The sequence below is a fragment of the Chelonoidis abingdonii genome, chromosome 5 (genome assembly GCF_003597395.2).
Source record: "Chelonoidis abingdonii isolate Lonesome George chromosome 5, CheloAbing_2.0, whole genome shotgun sequence".
Classification (NCBI taxonomy): domain Eukaryota; kingdom Metazoa; phylum Chordata; order Testudines; family Testudinidae; genus Chelonoidis; species Chelonoidis abingdonii.
Window position 1 is genome coordinate 11,468,497 of NC_133773.1, and position 19,249 is coordinate 11,487,745.

The 19,249-nt window shown below is 47.5% G+C and overlaps 1 protein-coding gene across 1 annotated transcript in view; it reads right to left on the reverse strand.

Annotated features, from left to right (window-relative positions):
- Window positions 1–17,734: 17,734 nt before the first annotated feature.
- Window positions 17,735–19,249, reverse strand: part of USO1 (USO1 vesicle transport factor) — a 64,284-nt gene continuing 62,769 nt past the window's right edge. Inside the window, 1 exon segment of the mRNA XM_075066067.1 lies at window positions 17,735–18,737. Coding sequence (XP_074922168.1) covers window positions 18,660–18,737 — 78 coding nt within the window. The 3' untranslated portion in view covers window positions 17,735–18,659.

A 19,249-nucleotide genomic window follows, 5' to 3' on the forward strand; every position in this document is an offset into this window, starting at 1 on the left:
ACCTGTTCCAGTTTGAATTCATCCTTCTTAAACATGGCAGATCAGAACTGCACATTGCATTCCACATGAGGTCTCACCAGTGCCTTGTATAATGGTACTAACACTTCCCTATTTCTACTGGAAATACCTCGCCTGATGCATCCTAGGACTGCATTCGCCTTTTTCATGGGTCATAGTCATCCTGTGACCAACCAATACACCCAGGTCTCCTCATCATGGGTCACAGTCATCCTGTGACTAGCCAATACATCTAGGTCTCCTCCTCTGTCACTTCCAACTGATAAGTCCTCAGCTTATAACAATAATTCTTGTTGCTAGTCCTTAAATGCATGACCTTGCACTCTACACTATTAAATTTCATCCCATTTCTATTTCTCCATTTTTCAAGGTAGTCCTTCCTGCATGGTATTCCAGTCCTCCTCCATATTGGCAAAATCTCCCAATTTAGTCACATCTGCAAATTTGATCAGTACACTCCCACTCCTGTTGAAGTTTGTAAGGATCTCTTCAGCAACAGAGGTGAGGAAGGTTGGTCTTGTGGTTAAGGAACTGTGTTTAATCCCCAGCTCTGCCACCAACTTCCTATGTAACCTCGGGCACGTTACTTAATTTTTGTGCCTCAACTTCCTATCTGTGAAATGGGGATAATGCGGGGCTTCTTTTCTCCCACTTTTTGTCAGTCTTGTCTAATCAGTTGGTAAAGGACTGTCTCTTACTGTGTATAGGGTGCCTGCCAGACTGGGATCTCCAGGCACTACTGGCAATTCCTCACCGGGCACACAAGGAACCAGTGAAGCTGACTATACACAAACCTCTGCTAAAAGCGCAAAAGTGAACTAAAAAAAATTTACTAACTTATTTTGGTTATAGCCATCTCTAGCTACTTCTAATTATAAGAGGTATCTGATTTTCAGCCAAGTATGAGTTTCAACTTAATGGGTCTTCAGCTTTCTCAGTTTTAGTTGGTGAACAGCTATGCTTTTTTCTTTTTTTAGCATCATTGATTACAGTGTAGCTACATGGGGAACGAATAGTTACTGATGGGCTTTCCAGTCTAGCAGAGAAAGGTCTAACAGGATCCAACAGCTGGAAGTTGAAGCTAGACAAATTCAGCCTGTAAACTAAGGACACATTTTTAACAATGAGAGTAATTAATCTTTGGAACAATTTACCAAGGGTCATAGTGGATTTTCCATCACTAGCAAGTTTTGAATCAAGATGAGATGTTTTTCTAACACATCTGCTCTAGGAATTATTTGTGGGATGTTTTATGGCTATTGCTGTACAGGAGGTCAGCCTAGATGGGGGGGCAAACCTTTTGGCCCAAAGGCCACATCTGGGTGGGGAAATTGCTTGCAGGGCCATGAATTGTAAGGCTGGGGCAGGGGGCTGGGGTGCAGGAGGGAGTGCGGGGTGTGGGAGGGGGTGCGGTGTACAGGAAGGGGCTCAGGGCAAAGGGGCTGGGGTCCAGGATGTGGCTCAGGGCAGGGGATTGAGGTGGAGGACAGGGTGCAGAGTGCAGAAGGGGGCTCAGGGCAGGGGGTTGGGTGCAGGAGAGGGTGTGGCATATGGGAGGGGGCTCAAGGCAGAGGGAGCTGCAGGGGGGCAGTGCTTTCAGGCAAGGGCAGCAAGCAGACCCCTCACCCTTCCGCCCACTCCCATAGGGACCGCAAGGATGTGGTACCAGCTGCTTCCAGGACTGGCATGGGGCCAGGCAGGCAGAGAGCCTGCCTTAGCCCCATTGTGCCATGGGGCTGGCAATCCTGCGGGATGGATCCAAAGCCTTGACGGGCAGGATCCAGCCCGCGGGCTGTAGTTTGCCCACCCCTGGCCCAGAGGATCACAATGGTCCCTTCTGTTCTTTCAATGAATCTATGAAAAGGCCAGGCTGAGAGCGGCCCTGCTGGGACCTGGATGAATGCAGGTTCCATTTCTGTGTTCGAGTGGGTACTGAATAGTCAGCAGACGCCAGGCAATGTTTTCCTCTGAACATTTCTAGCACTGGTATTTCTCAAGGACCCTGTCCCTCCACTCAGTTGCCTGGAAGGCTCTGCGCTATATGACATTAAAGAATATGCTGCTGAGTAAATTGGATGCAGCCTGCTTCCGGTGGAGCTTCAGTCTGGAGATAACTGATGGGATACAGGAAATCACTATTTTGAAAATATTTCTGATCCCTGTACCCCCTGCTGCCCACGCAGCACCTGCTGACCTTCATGGGAGCAGTATTGGGATCGCTTGCATGTCTTGAGACAGATTTCAGCGCTGATATTTAAACTCGGTTACAAATGCACTTTTCTTTAGCTTGCTGGACCTAGCTTTTTAAATACCACCTGCATGGTGCATTCAGAAGGGGGGAGAGGGAATGTCAGAAATGATTAATATTGGGCCATATCTTTAGATTTTACTTGGTTATTCAGGCAAAGCTCTCACTGAAGTCCACATTGCTAATTTTCCTGACTGTTGAGTACGACACTCAGCCTAAAAAAGTTGTTTTTTTTCCCATGCAGCGTGGAGGAAGTATAGACAATGGTGGGACACATCTGAAAAGATGTTCTCAAGCCAATGGGAGCATGCCGTTATCTGCTTAAAATATGACCATATAGATCATTGTTGCAACCACTGTTATATATTTGCAACAAATCTTGTACAAAGATTCTCAAGTGAGGTGTCTCTGAAAAGGTTATGATTTGCTGGCTATGATTACGCTGTCTGTATGCATGTTTCATTGTTGTATTTGAAGTTATAAGTATTGGCTCTATACCTGGATTTCAAATGTTTGCTCCTGGGGTACAGCCCACAAGGTAGCTAGCCAGCACATCATAGAGGGACTATTCAAATTGAATGGCCCATCAAAAGGATGTTAACTCACAATGGACCATGGGAGACACCCATCTACACTGCGAGGACTGTCCTGTGAATGTGCTGTCTGGAATATAGCTAATGGCTTTCTGCAATGAATGAATGAAATTGGGCATGAACATGTGACTTGCCCATGTGACTCCAAACACTATCTGCTCACCTGTGATTCTGCACTAGCTGGGCTGAGTTTTTGGTTTGAAACAATGGGTTTCCCTCCACATGGCAGAGGATATAAATGGTCCTGGAAACCCCTCCATTTTGCCTCTATCCTGCTCAAGCCTCTGGAATATGAATTTATACTAATGGGAGCATCTAACCAATGGACTGAGGATCTTCCAATGATTTGGAAGTAGTCAGGGACTTATTAAGCCAGCAGTTTATTCCATCGCTGCTACAAGCCTGAACCAAGAACTTTGCAATTACTGTATGTATTTGATTCCTTTAACCAGTTTTAACTCTCACCTGTCTTTCTTTCTTTTTATGAATAAACTTTTAGATTTTAGATACTAAAGGATTGGCAACAGCATGATTTTGGGGTAAGATCTAAGTTATATACCATTACCCGGCCCGCTTGCTCTAATCATGACTATGTGTAACCCATTAGATGAGCGATGTACCCTCACTGCTCCCCTACTATATTTTGACCCCACCCACCGTACACCCCGCATTGGGGACATTACAGACTGTATGTACTATATACTAACCCATAACCAAATACCAGCATCCCCCCATACTCTGTATGTTGCCCCCAATGACTAATGACTGACACGCCAAACTCTGTGTATCATCTTTATTTAAATATTCTCTAATAAACATATTGACCTGGGTGTGTGGCTGGTCCTTTGGGATCAGAAGAACCTTTCATCTGATGAGACTGGTTGTAAAGAACCACTCATCTCTGAATCCAGTGTTTTTGGTGGTGATATGGAATGTCCAAGGAAATTGCTTTTATGATTTCTTATTAGCTAGTGCATTGAAACAGGAGTGTACTTTTTTCTCTGGTTTGGTATATCTTATGAAAGAATAACCACCAGTTTTGGGTTGTGTTTGCCCTGTTTCACAGCAGTTTGTCCTGAATTTGGCATTCTCAGTTGTGACCCACTGAGGCACGGTTACAGGGAGCTACCAGGCACTTGGGGAAATCCAGCCCTGGTTGTGAGGGATGGGCACTCTGACAACCTGGCCCTCCAGGCTTAGCAAAATGTTCCATCTCAGCACATCTTCTGTACTGCATCTTACTGAATAAACACTGCTCTGATCAATGCAATGACAACACGGACGCCTTTAACCGGATGGGACGGGCAGGCTAAATTATCTCCTTCACCATTTATGGGAGGGATTGTATGACAGGGTGGCTTGTGATGGTAGGGACCAGGGCTTGGCATTGCGGGGGGGTTCCTCTGCTGGAATATGTCTCATATTCCTAAAGCTCATGCTCATGCTTCAGGGCTTCAGCCAGCCACTTGCAGGGGTTAGGAAGGGATTTCACTCCCCAGTGTATTCTGGGACATTGTGGGGGAAAAGGGGCGTTTTCGGTCTCTGTATGCTGGTGGCCCTGGTCACCAGCTGAGGATGGACTCAGGTTACTACCTGGCCGGTATTTGACTGACCTGGCCAGATTGTTTATGAATTTTCCAGTTGCCTGAAAAATAATTTAATCTGCTGGTTTTTTTAAATCCAGGTCTAAAGATTTGCGTAATTATCCCAGTGCACTGGGAGATCTGATGTTAAAGATTTGAGTCCAACTAAAGATTCTGCAGTGTTCCCACTTCTGCAGTTTAAGTGCTAACAGATCAAAAGTGTTAAAAATACACCAGCTGTCTGCCTGCCAACACACAAGCGCATCACGTGCATGTGAGAGAGGGTTTGAGTCATGCGAGAATGAAGAGATGTGCGATGTTAGCAATCTTAGCTCTGTGTGTTCTCTCTCTAGATGCCAAAAGTGGCTGTTGAAGGGGGGTTGCGAGCTTACCGGGGGGTTGGGGTGGGCTTGCCTTGTGGTTGGGGGCCAGGTTTTTTTCATTTCAGGATAGGCAGCCAGCCGTGTCCTGGTTAGAGTTATGTCCCTTTCTTTGGGTCTCAGTATGTCTTCCCCGACAAAGCAAGAAAAGCAACACCAATGAGTGTGGTTAGGGTCCAGGGACCATCGGTCTTGGGGTTTGCAGGGACCTGCCATGAATGGACTTGCTTACTGTGGGTGGAATAGGAGCTGAACTCAGACAGAGGACCCCCCCCTCCCCCAAGTCCTGGAATCTGATTGGTCCAGAGCCGCTATTTAAACCCAGCACAGGCACACAAAATTGTCCATGGAGCTGGGCTCCACCTTGCTCTGAACTGTGCACTTCCAACGCCTCTGGCTTGATTTCCTGGTATCCTGGCTTGGCCTGACTCTAGTTATTGATCTGTGGTTCTGCTCCCAAGTTTGTCTCTTGCTTCTGAGCTCTCAGTTTTGTAACCTGACCCTGCCTGTCTCCTGACACCTGACCCACGATTTTGCCCTTTGACCTGCCTCAGATTCTGACCTTCTGGTATCGGACCTGGCCTGACTCCTGCTCTGGCTGCTAGCTCAGGCAGCTCACATCCCAGCTGTGACACTGGGTCATCTGGCAGCTAACAGATAGGGCCTTCTCTGACCTGCCTGCAGCCTCCTGCTCTATGTGCCAGAGAGTATCCTCTCTTGTCTTCCCCCTCTGCCTGAACAATCGCCTGCTTGGCTTTCTCCACCAGAAACCAGCGTGGCAGTCACGGCTTCCCCCACCCCTTCATGGCTGAGCTCACCTTCATTGAGATGCTGAGCAGCTGTGTCAGCTGCTTCCCAGCATCTCCCTGCTGGGCTGCTCTGTGGGGTAAGGTCGGCTGCTCCCTGTCCCCTTCACCGGGCTGTTAAAGGGGTAGATCACCCAGTTACAGTCTCCTTTCTCTGAAGCTTCAGGGATGGCCATGGCTGGAGACAGGGCACTGCACAGGGAGGACCAGAGCTGTGAGGTGGCCCAGAACATTCAGTCTCTCAGGGGTTTGGCTGGCAGGTTTTTGCTCACATGTTCAGGGTCTAACTGGTCGCCATGCATGGGGTCAGGAAGGAATTTTCCTCCAGGTCAGATTGGCAGGAACCTTGCTGGGCAGCCGGGTTTCACCTTCTTTTGCAGAATGGCGTGGGGGTCAGTTGCCGGGAATGAGCTGAGTGTAGCCTTGCTGGAGCCCTAGGCCTCGCTAACCCCGAAGGCTGTGGGTCTGGCCTTGGCAGTAGAACAAAACACTAGGTGTTGGGTACCCCAGTGAGCACATTCCTGAGCAGAGAGGCTGGTACAGGAACACCCAGAGTTGTTGAGTAAGGGCATGAGGAGGTGGTATAGGAACACAAGAATAACGGAGGGGGATGCTTCATTCGAACTTGCAGGTATAAGGAGAAGGGTAATAATGAACCGCATCAGGAGTATGATATGTAACTTGTTTGTCTCAATCCATAAAAGGGGAAATCCTCGGAGAGGCACCTTTGGCCAGCCGAGGGGGCAGCGTCCTGGTGCGCTGACTGAGCTGGTACCATTGTTGCGGGCGCACACACATCTGCAGCTCCTATGAGGCGCTGGCTGGTACCATGCTTTGTTGACAATAAATCTGTCCGAGTGCCCGCGCCCCCAAACTGAGCCTGGGCTCTTTCTTACGAGTAACACGGAGGTCTGCTGAATGAACATGCCGCACAGCCTGCTAGTGCAGATGGCACCGGAGTTCCAAGAACAGTAACAACATTCCTCAGCGTTAACAACCCTGGGCACATCTCACTGACTCAGGTGCCTGCTGTGAGGGGGTGTTCGCCTCACACCAGCACCTGGAAGAGGCCCATTAACCGTCACAGTGGCCCCTGAAGAGAGCCCTGGGTATTTAGAAACGCCAATGGCAGATGTTGCCCAACTGAGGGGGAAGCTGAGTAAGGACAATAGAGAGGAAGTTTGTAGCAGCAGGAGGCGTGTTCATAGTCACTCTCTGGTGAGACTTTGATACCCCGGGGCTGGGGGGAGCTCTATTGTGACCTAGCCAGAGGGCTGAGTCGCAAAGAGGGAGAGCTTTGAATGATGGGAAGAGAGGCACTCTGTGGCTGTGGTGGTTTATCGGCTGGAGGTGCCATATGGGAAGAAAGCTGCTAGTCCCAGGCCTGGCTTTGAAGATGCGCCCTTGTGGTGAGTGAACCTGGTGAGTGAACATGGGTGTCAGGCATTGGTGGCAGCTTGATCCCTGAACAGGCTCTCCCCTGGGCTGCAATGCTTTAATCGAATGGCAGTTGTGGGGTTTCATGCAGGGGTGCTGGTGGCAGTGGTCTGATTAGATGAGCTAGTTATCCCTCCTCATGTCACACTCTGACTCCATGTCACCCCAGGACTCTGCCAAGCTCTCTGTGGGCAGCAAGCCAGCCGAGGTGCTTTCTCAAGGGGCAGAGCACACTGTGGGGAGACAGATCCTGTTCTGTAGGGGACAGTCTGCTGTGTGACGTGAACCTGGCTCAGGGGCTCCCATATTCCTGTTCCCCACATCACACAGCCTCAAAGAACCTCCTGCAGAAGGACTTCTGGCTGAGGAACTGGAGAGATTTTCTTTCTGTTTGGTTTCTCAGATGAAACTTTTCTCTCTCATCTGCCTCGGTCTGTTGAGCACCTGATTCTCTCCATCTCTTGCTGTGCTCATGGATGATGGCCCTAGGAAACTGCTCTTTCTGTAGCAAAATCTTCAATCTTATTGCTGTGAGCAACCTGATGCGGTACTAGAGGCAGAATTTGAAAAGTCTGCTCCCTCATTTACCTGGACCCCTCCCATCTTCCCCTTTCTATTGTTTTCGTTTCTATTTAACTGGCAGGTCTCTTCAGTGCTGAGCTGTGTTCACTTTGCAGTCCCACTTTGCTACATGTAACGAGACCACTGCTGCTGCTGGCTGGCTTCCATCGAATTATTGTCTTAACAAAGCCAGCTCTGCCCTGTGGATCACAGAGCACTTTACAAAGGAGACCATGTGCCATTAGCGAGGGGGAAAGCCAGGGAAAGAGGAGTGAAATGACTTATCCAAGAAGCCACAAAGCAGAGGGGAGAACCCAGCCCTGCTGAGTCCCAGGCCAGTGTTAGCCAGGCTGCAAAGCTCCTTTCCTGCCTCCCTTCCTGATTTAAAGACCACTGTTCCAAACACACCGGGAAGGAGCATGCAGGGGAGGTGGAGCCCTCTAGGACTGCCCCCCACAGTGCAGGGAGGGACTATGATGCAGAAGGTGCACAGACAGTTTGCAGGCTGAAGGCCCTCGCTGCCTAGGGCTGGCTACACCTGTACACTCTGCTGTGCCAACATACCTGCTCTTCATTGCATCCAAAGACAGTCCCCGCACCCCCAGAATAACCAGCGGGTTAGTGAGCCACAGGAACAATGCCTGTTAAACATAGGCGGCTGAGCTGGAGAGGAAGTGAAGGGGGAAAGCCAGGCTGGTGCAGAGGGGAGCCAACGGCAGCAATGCGGGTAAGTGTTAAGAATAGACAGGGATGGAAAGCCTTTCAAAGCCTCGTGGTATTAAACGTGCTGGCAAAACGCACAACTACAACCCCTCCTCCGGGCGAGGCAGCGAGGAAGGTGTCCTGGGCCCGGAGCCTGCAAGCACTCAGGTATGTGCTTGACAAGGCTGGGCTGACTCGTTCCCTGGAAATCAGTAGGGTTACTCACAGGAGTAAAGCTAAGCTTTATGTGGGTGGCTGCAGTCCTGGGGCCTTGGCTCACCCACTTCCATCCACTCTTCATACGTCTGGCTGGCAGCAACCCTACCTGACCGTGTTAATCATGGCAGGAGCCCAGACTCCTCACTATGCTACACTGCTTAGGGCAAAACCCAGCGGCCATTTCCTGGCTCCACTGGCCAGACTGCTCTGTGGCCTCACAGCAGCACAGCACAGCCAGGATACATGTGAGACCTGGCCCTGGAGATTTAGAACAGGAGACTCATTTGGAGCAGGGGGGGGGAACCTTTTTGGTACCAGGAGCCACAAACACTGAGGAGCTAAAATCACTTAAGTCCCATTTTCAGAAGTCATTTAGGAGCCGATGCCATTCATGTAACTCTGAAGCGGCAGTGATCTGGTGCGGATGGGCACAAGGCTGGGACTTGGGAGGTCCTGAATTATAATCCCTGCTTGACCACTAGGTTGTCTTGGGCAAATCACTGCACTTCTCAATTCTCCATCTGGGAACTGGGGCTAAACCACCTCCCTCCGAAAGCTCTGGTCAGAATTAGCTAACCTCTGTAGTGGGCGACGTAGTGCTACTGGCTAGTCACTGAAGACCTGACCCCAGCAGGAATTTGGGTGTATGTGAAATGCAGGAGAGGGCCTGGCTAGCTCCTTCTTATACTGCATTAATGCAGGAGCATATTGCAGGACCTTGTTTATACTCCTCTTCATGGGGCTGTTGTCTGGTCTGATGTTGCCACCCACAGACATATCCTGGTAATGCAGGGTGGGCTAGAGCCGTGGTTCTCAAAGTGAGGCCGCCCCTTGTGCAGGGAAAGCCCCTGGCGGGTCGGGCCAGTTTGTTTACCTGCCGCGTCCACAGGTTTGGCTGATCGCGGCTCCCACTGGCCACAGTTCGTTGCTCCAGGCTAATGGGGGCTGCGAGAAAGAGCAGACAGCACATCCCTTGGCCCGCGCCACTTCCCGCGGCCCCCACTGGCCTGGAGCAGCGAACCGCGGCCAGTGGGAGCCGCTATCGGCTGAACCTGCGGACGTGGCAGGTAAACAAACTGGCCTGGCCCGCCAGGGGCTTTCCTTGGGAGTGGCAGACCGGCTTTGAGAACCACTGATCTAGAGCCGGTTAGCAAGATCGATAGAGCTGCCAACCCAAACATGAATCCAACCCCCAAGCCTGCATCATGAGATTTAAAAAAAATATATTGATTTATCATTGTGGTCCATCTTCTGAGGCCCCCCGGCCCCTTTCCTCAGTGTACGAGAGAGAGCGACAGCACTGCTGGCTCCCATAAACTAATAGTGAGTGAGGTCATTTTGGACCCTGGGGAGGGGTGGACACCCAAGCTGAGACCAGGACGCTATTGTGCTAGGTACTGTACAAACACACAGTGAGACAAAGCGATTCAGGGCACTAACAGTCTAGGGCAGGGCCAGGGAGGGAGTTTGTGATCAGGGATGGGGGACTTACCAAATTCATCTCATATGGGAATCACCAAACATCCGTTAGCTGGGAAGAACTTCTGATCACTACTTGACATGATTCAGAGCAGGGCTGCCAAGCAAGGAGGGGGGGGGGGCAAGTGGGCCAATTTGCTCCGGGCCCGCAAGTCCTGGCCCGGTGGCAGTCCAGGTCTTCAGCAGCATTTCGGTGGTGCAGAGACCCTTCAGTGCTGCTACGACTTCGGCTTAGGGTTTTTAGTTTGTGCTATTCTGGTAAACAAGGCAAAGCCACCTGCACCACCTCTCTGTGAGGGAGAAGGGCTAGCAGCCTTCTTGTGAAGCTCACATGCATGGTGTCTCTTGCACACAATAGAAGAAGTGCATGTATTTAGTCCTGAATCGTTGGACTGGCAATGCTTTGAGGTTTCTCCCACCTAGGTCTTTGCTTATACAGACTGCAAATGGCTCTCCCTGCCCCCACCATGCCCCTCAGACCCTGACATACTCCCTTCTGCCCCCAGCCCACTAGCACAAAGGTCCTTGCACACGAACAGCTCCAGCTGGACCCAGCCACTTTGGGCCTCTGGCACAGCGCAATGTACAGCACAGAGCAGAGAATTTGAACTGCACGAGATCCTGCCCCCATGGAGGGAGGTGGCAAAACGCCCCCTGCCTTCAGTTTGCCAGAAGCTGGGAATGGGCAACAGGATGGATCACTTGATGATTTACCTGTTCTGTTCATTCCCTCTGGGGCATCTGGCATTGGCCACTGTTGTAAGACAGGATATTGGGCTAGATGGACCTTTGTCCTGACCCTGTATGGTCGTTCTTGTGGTCAGGCTTTCACCATGAATGTTAAAAGATTCATTATGAAATTAACATTGCTTTGTTAATAACACAATGTTAGTGAAAGTGTGTGTATAAAACACAGCTTAAACAAATCTCTACTATTTTAATTTATTGACTCCTCAAACAACCCTTCAGTTATGGTGTTTTTAAGTTTCAAAGAATTTGTGCCATTTATTTTCCAAAGAGAAAAAAGGTAGCACTAAAAATATACACATTTAATATTGTTAACAGATTGTTTTACTCTGCCTAGGCAAAGAACTACATTAAATGAGCTGCTGGCCCTCCGGTGACACTGCAATATGTCTTTTTCAAAAAAATCATTTAGTTCATGGTGAATTTCAATCTAAAATTCCAAGATCATAACTTTTCAAATTGGGTTCGAGCATTTGTAAAACTGGTTTAAAGCAAGGGTTTGAAACAATAAATCAGATGAGTTACATGATTGATTGAAATCCCCAGGCCCCGCCAAGTTCTCCTGGCAGAGAACACAGACACTGCCCCTTCTTCCATGGAGATTTTACTGAGGTGTGGTCTAGTTTGTTGCTTTCTTAATTTCCAACACCATTCATGCTGATTGAACATAGCTGATTGCTGTTTTTTGTTTAGTAAAAGATCACCAGCAATGTATCAATCCCCCAAATGGCATCAGCCCTGCTCTCGAACTCGGCAGACAGAAAGAGTATGAATAGAACAAAGTTCTGGTAAAGCCATGTGCTTGGAGTCGAAACCACATGGCTGTCTGAACTGCCACCCAGCAATGACAGAGGGAGATCTACTCCATGACAAGCTCTCTTTGAGGAAAGGGATATTACTGGTGAAAATTTAAGAAGGTGCAGGCAAGGACATCAAGATGGAAATATTGGATGGATGCCTTCCATCACCTGCTCCTATGGACAAGATTTCAAAGAGAAACTCCCTCATTTGGGGGAGGGATAGCTCAGTGGTTTGAGCTTGATCTGCTAAACCCAGGGTTGTGAGCTCAATCCTTGAGGGGGCCTTTTAGGGATTTGGGGCAAAAATCTGTCTGGGGATTAGTCCTGCTTTGAGCAGGGCGTTGGACTAGATGACCTCCTGAGGTCCCTTCAAACCCTGATATTGTATGATTCACATGGGAGTTAGCTTAAAACACACGGCATCACCGTCCTCCATGTTTAAAAAATCCTGTCAGGACCCAAAGATCCTGACATTGGCTTAGGAATCATGAGCTTTTTAAAGAATAATAAACATGGGGTTCATTTTTAGCTGTTTAAACCCCTGCTGGTGGTTCCATTTAAGAGACGCTTGTTCTGGCTTTGTTGAACTGCTGGTGCCGCTCTGCATGTAAAGGAGACACCCTGAGGGTTTTTTGGTGTTTTTTTTCAATTATACTGGGATGCTCACGCATTTACCTTGTTCCAGGAGCCAGAGCTTCAAACATTGCAAGACACACAATACAGTGGTGAGCATGGGCAACGTGCATTAGAGCCGCTGGATGCCTTCAGCAGGCTTTGGGTCAGTCCCATTGTGCTGTGTGTGTTTTGTGTCACATATCTGGGTACATAAAAGCAGGCATGGGAAGTCCCAAGCGCATTGTTTGGGGGGAGTCTTCCCCCAAAACCAGTCAGTCCCCTGTGATCTGGGGGACCCAGGTTCAAGGCCTTGCTTTGACCCCCTAGAATAGCTTGACTATTTTTACAGTGAGGCTCTAGAATTTCATCCCAATTCAGAACAAAAGCCAGTAATGAAACCTCTGTATTGTTTGTAAAATGGAATTCATGTTTCCCAGCCAGCCCTTTGGGTGACCTGGTTCTTCCCCCCTCATGCAGCTTTTCCTCGCCTAGCTTTGCAAGGCCTTGTCCTTGTGAGTGGGAGCTCAGGGCTGCAGTGCGCTGGCGGCATACACAGCCTTCCTCACCAAGGAGTTCCTAGCATAGCTCAGACGCTGGGATCACTAAAGTCTCAAGCCCTTATTAGCCCAGCTTGGCTTTGTGCCCTACAGCCGTCAATAGGAGAACCCTGAACACTTTATTAGCCACCACAAGAAGCATCCCCAGCTGTTATCTGATTATCCAGCAGGTATTTTGATGAGGTCAGGGAGGGGAGAAGAATCAGCTTTACAACAGGCCTTCCTGAATAGGCAGATGTATGAGCATGACCATGTGAATTAAATATGTGCTGTTCTCACCCCGTTTGCTGTGCTGACATAGATTCAGCTCTGTAGCAAAACACAGACCGCTCCAAACTGGGGCTGTGAGATTGACTGCAGCATGCTAAAGATGCATGTCAGAATCCTCCTCTCCCTCCCCGTCTCTGGTTCGGACACAGGGCTTTACTAGGCACCCGGCAGAGTGGGGACGTGGGAGGCTGAGAGAGGAGACAGCAACTCTGTTTTTTCATCATTAGCCACCGAGCTAGTAAAATGTGACAGTAATCCTTTAACGTGGGCCGGATTAACCTTGTCATTTCACAGGACAGACACTTGGCTAACACCGTTTTTAATTCTCAGACCAACTGTATTCAGAAGAGAAGCTGCTCTCCCATCTCTGCTGGGGGCTATATTTTGAGGCAGGAATGCGATGGTTAGGTTGTGTGCCTGTAAGAGTGAATGGGGTGAAACAGCTGTGTGTGTTTCTCTAGTCTAGTCTTAGCCACTAATACCACATAGGCACACTTTGCCCTGAAGCTGCTGTGTTGTGAAGAGATACTGAGAGTTCCTAGTCACTAAAGCCACTCAGAGATGTGCAGGATCACACTGTTTTGTTTAGTTCTCACCTCTTTGCTGCATATACAAATGAATTCTTCACTTTCTCCTCAAAGCAAGAATCTTTCAGATCCTTCGCCCATAACCTGCAGTTAGAGCGTTCATAGGCTCTCGTTAACACAAGATCAGCAGATACTCATTGATCTTTGGTGAGTAGTCTTTCTAAGCAAACTTCAGCCAACCCTCCCTTTGCAGAGATTAAGCAATGCTTTTGTGACATTATTGATATAAACTAGGACCATATAGAACAAGGGTTGCAACCAAAGTCCTGTAGTGGCACCAAATCTTATGTAAAGGGGGTCATATAAGGTGTCTAAGACCAGGTTATGGGTTGCTGGTTATGATTATGCTGTCTGTATCACTGTGTAGTTGAAGTTATAGGTATTGGCTGTATACTGTCTGTATGTTAAATTTGTACTGTACTTCTGGGAAAAATCCCAGACGGGTGGGTGTTAGCTCAGCTTAGCCTGCTTGATGGCCCATTAAGGACCATCAGCTACACAACTGACCCATTGAGAGAAGGCAGATACGCCTTGTAACTCAGCAGGGTGTGCAGGGACTTGCCCATGTGACTGCAGACTCCATTTTGCTGTAATTTTCTACAGTAAAAACAAAGAAGTGTTCTTACACCTGGAACATCCTGTATAAGGCCGATGCCTCATCTCCATCTGGTCTTCAATCCTGCTTCTTACCGCTGGAGGGACTTTGCTACAAGTTGAAGCTCTACACAAGGGACTGATAACCCATCCCAGCAGGGGATGTTCTCCAGAGACTTGATTTGAACTTGCAGTTTACTCCATCACTGCTACAAGCCTGAACTAAGACCTTTGCCATCACTGTATGGAATTGATTCCGTTTAACCAATTCTAGCTCTCATCTCTACCTTTTTCCCTTTATGAACCTTTAGATTCTAAAGGACTGGCAACAGCGTGATTTGTGGGTAAGATCTGATGTGTGTATTGACCTGGGTCTGGGGCTTGATTCTTTGGGAGTGAGAGAACCTTTTTCTTTTACTGGGGTGTTGGTTTTCATAACCATTCTTCCCCAGGACGTGTGGGACTGGTGGTGATACTGGGAGACTGGAGTGTCTAAGGAAATTGCTTGTGGGACTTGTGGTTAGCCAGTGGGGTGAAACCAGGGTCCTCTTTATCTGGCTGGCTTGGTTTACCTTAGAGCTGGAAAAACCCTAGTCTTGGGCTGTGACTGCCTTGTTTGAGCAATTGGTCCTGAACTGGCACTCTCGGTTGGGTCCCACCAGAACCGCACTGTCACAGCTTTGTTTTCATGAGGCCATACCCTGTCTTATTATTTGAGCTATACACCGCTGCTGCCTGTAACTACAGCTCTAGCATCAGTAGCTAGTGAAGCTGAAATTCAAATACCAATGTTGCTATGTAAGAGCTGCCATAGAAAAGCCTAGTTTCAGTGATTTGGCTGGGAATAGCAAGATACCATCAACGTGGAGCAGACTTAGCTAGGGCAGGCACATGTCCTCAAATCACAGAAATGATGTGGCCTGCTGTGGCTAACTCCATTCCACACGGATGATGATCTCTTGCTTTTCTCAGCTGTGGCGGTGGGAAAATGGAGCAGAAGGATAGAAGTGATGTGGGGGGGGCAGGTGGGATGACACACCCACCCAGATTTCTGCCTTCCATTTAGCCCAGAGGTTTGCAAACTGTATTTCGTGCCCCTCTAATTTGAAAACCTCTGGGCTAAATGGAAGGCAGGATTCTGTGAGGGCGCACACGTGCGTGCTCGCCCCAGAACTAAATTGCCTAGTTACGGCTCTGCTGCTGACCATTGGAGGCTGATCAACTTGCCAACAGCGTTAGAAAACAAGGTGTGCTGGTTATTCAGCGCTGATCAGTTTGCAGATATTATAAGTGACAGAAAAGTCAGGAGTAAAAGCTCATCATTGAGGCCTGATCAATTTGGTCAACAACATAGATGGCAAACAATTTTGGAGTCATTGCTGATATTTCAGTGCTCATCCGTTTGCGGACTGTAAATTGGAATGGAAGTCAGGAGTGACAATTGACCATTGAGGGCTGATCAATTTGCCAACAGTGGTGATGCAAAGAACTGAGACATCACGGCAACCACGTAGCGATGATCAGGTTGCTGAGATTGTGAATGGGAAACAATTAGTGATCCTTGAGGACTGATCATTTTGCCGACAATTAAGTCAGGAGTCGCTGCTTACCATTCATCATTGATCAGTGGTTGTGCTGGTCTTCTGCAGTGCCAACATACTGAGGATCCTGCAGTCTTGGGGGCACCTCGTCGAGGTTGGTGAGTACTGAGGTGGTTGACCTTGTCAGGGACCTCTTTTTCTTGGTTGATTCCCTACTCAGGGGACTTGTAGCCTGCTTTGAGAGGAATCCAAAGATCTCCTGTTTGCAGTCATCGGAAAGTGCTGAGCCGAGGACACTGATGGAATCAGCCTCATCAGGGACTGCAATACGGGGGGAAGGGGTCCTGAGGGCTGGTCTAAGGGAACCTTCCATCATGAGCAGTTGTAATTTTAGTTCATGTTTTTCCTAGCCCTTGATTTTAGTTTGTGGCAAAAAGTGCACTTTTGAGGCACGTGTGACTCTTCGACGCAGCGAATGCAGCAGGAAGGTCCGTCGCTAACTGGAATGGCTTCTCAGCCAGAGATCCAACTTTTAAACCTGGGAGAGCCAGGCATACCTATCTTTTTTTGNGGGGGGAACAGGGGGTTCACTTCCTGAGGGGGGAGAAACAAAGAACTAAAGACAGGGAGTTAGCTATTCTAACAAATTAAAGAGGTTTTTTTATTTCTTTGATTTAGAAAAGAATGGGAGTATTAGCCCGAACGGAAACTCTATGAACTACGCTATTAATGGAGAAACAAAGAAAGACATAGATAAGGAACACTGAACTCTGACTCTGCTATGGCTCTGTCTCAGGCCAAAAGAAGTTGGGAAGGAACTGAGGGAAGTCTGCCCACACAGCGTGATATAGTACCAAAGGAGAGCACAAGATGAGGAAAGTTCATGGGCAGGCCGAAAGGACATTGCTACTTAACATCTCCAATCCGAGGCGCAGGAATACGAATATACCTAGAGTGGCACACCCATAGAGAGACCACTCGAAGACAAACCACAGCTCTCCTTTGAGTGACACACTGAGATTTCTGCTTAATTCCACTAGTAGCAGCATATGGCTGCCAATGGCTGGCCACATTTAAGCTTTTCCAGCTGCTCATACTGTCTTACACTCCAATATATATGGCAATCAGAACAATGTCAGGACAACTCGCTTCTCCCCTGACTAAGAGAGGCGTGGTTATTTTGCACCACTTAAAGGCAAACCACGTTGGCTAGTTAAAGTGAAAGACCCTCCAAGATATGGTATATGGTTTTAGTGAAGGATGTGATAGGGTACTATATATGCTGGGTGAACAGGCTGAGGACTTCATAGTGCAGCCAAGCGTACTTTAAAATGACTACTCAAAAATGCATGAAGCGTCATGCAACCTGAAAACCTTTCACAGAAACTCTCCTTTTTGTCAATACGGCCCAGGACTTGACTCTGCCATGGCCTTTGATCCTTACTCCTCTCCCACAGACTTCAAGGAGTTCCAGTATAAAGGGATTGCAGGAGCAAACTCTCTAACTCCTTATTTTAGGATGGTTCTACCTCAACCCATACGTGAACTGTTACCCAGCAGGTAATCAATATATACAAGAGAATTTTAAAATGTTTCTAATATAACCAGCCAACCATTTTCATTCACTTGTCTAAATCTTACTTGTTTGGCTTATGATATACTGCCCTGGGCTATGAAAGCATCTTGGGAGAATCCAAGAGAAACTTAGCAGCAAAGAGTCCTGTAGCACCTTATAGACTAACAGACGTATTGGAGCATGAGCTTCCATGGGTGAATACCCACTTCGTCGGATGCATGTAGTGGAAATACATTCATTCATACAAACTGCTAAACAGCTCAAAAAACTCACTCTTCACCATCGTCAAGTCAGCTTGACAAGCTACAAAACCAGTACCTTTGCGAACACTCTTTTAATCTATCCAGTCAGACTGGTGTTTTTAAGCCACTCTGCTCAAATGAGTAGTAAAATCCACAATTAAAAACACAAGAGAATTAAGTGAATGAAAACTAAATGGACATATCTATTTTTATTACCAAAACATGAAATTTACGCATTGTGTATTAATTTTGCTCTTTTAAAATCTATTCTCTTATCTACTCTGCACAAGAGCCAATAAATTACATAGATCAGTTGTATTTTCATTTCTTTACTCAAGAATATAAGGAAATCATTTATGATGATCTGGTAGCACATTTAATCTTTCGGATGAGCGGTGTTTGGGTTTTTTTTTTAAAAATATGGAGAAGTTCAGCTTAGAAATGCTACCATACCGCTCCAAGTTTCTATGCCACTCCCTCCTCATTGTTAGCATAATGGTGCAGTTTCCTTGGGTTTCTTCGCTGAGGTACAGACTGCGGTGCAGCCATTTCAGGTGTCAAGGCACGGGACACTGTTCAGTTCCATTTGTTTTAGTATACTTGAACCAGAAGCTGCTGGGTGTGTACAATTCCCAACTCACCTAGCCCCCCCACCCCAACATAACCACTTATTTTAAAGGAACCTATGAATTCTGATTAGCTCAATGCTGAATGTAGAAGCAATGATTCCATTCAACAGATGTTAAACCAAATACATATGTATTTGATCACCTTAGAGTTCCAACGAAACATTAAAATGACAGACAAATGCACAGAACTTCTGTAAACGACAATGAACTAAGGCAGTAACATTGCCACCCTCATGCTTTAAACAGTGTCTAAAGCGGCTTCTAAACGGTTAGAAGTTGGGATGCTTTTGTTTAACTTAACACTGATTTTTGTTTCACCTATGATGGCTTCCAAACACTTCACTTCAGAAAATCAGAACATTATTTTCCCATTTGCTTCCATAAGTGGATGTTTTACTTTGTAGGTCAACAGCATTAGTTTAATTTTGTATTATAATGCAACCTCTAATGTTCTCATGCTGACACTAAAGCACTATTAGTCTTCCTCTTCCCCATCCTCTTCTTCATCTTCATCACCTTGGTCTCCAGATTCAATATCATCCTCATCTTCCACCTGAAATAAAAATCAGGGATTTCTTTTGAGAGAAGCAACATCTGAGAGAAGTGTAAGCCAGAGGCCAAACAAATTGCAAAGTAATGAAAAACAAGCCTAAAGCGAACCTAAAATTACCATACAAATTGCATTTATAATCAGTATTTCAACTTCTAGGCATCAGCCATCGTGGATCACCACACTGCTCCCGACATCAAAGCTAAGAAGTCAACTCAGAGATCAGCGGGTTTTATTTGACTCAGTCCTGAGGAGAGGAAAACTGTTGTCTGGAGTGAAAGCAGGGGATTTGGGCACAGAACTTCCCAGAGTTGTCACTTATTTTCTGTGCCCTTGAGTAAGTCTTCCTCCGTGCCTCAGTTTCCCCACCAGTAAAATGAGACGACCTACCATACTGATTGCTGAGACTTAATGTCTGTGCAGTACTTCAAAACCTTCTGAATGAAGCCACTAAATGTTACGACCTCTTTCGTAACTTGATGACCCACAAACTTTCCACAGAAAGTTGAACGGAT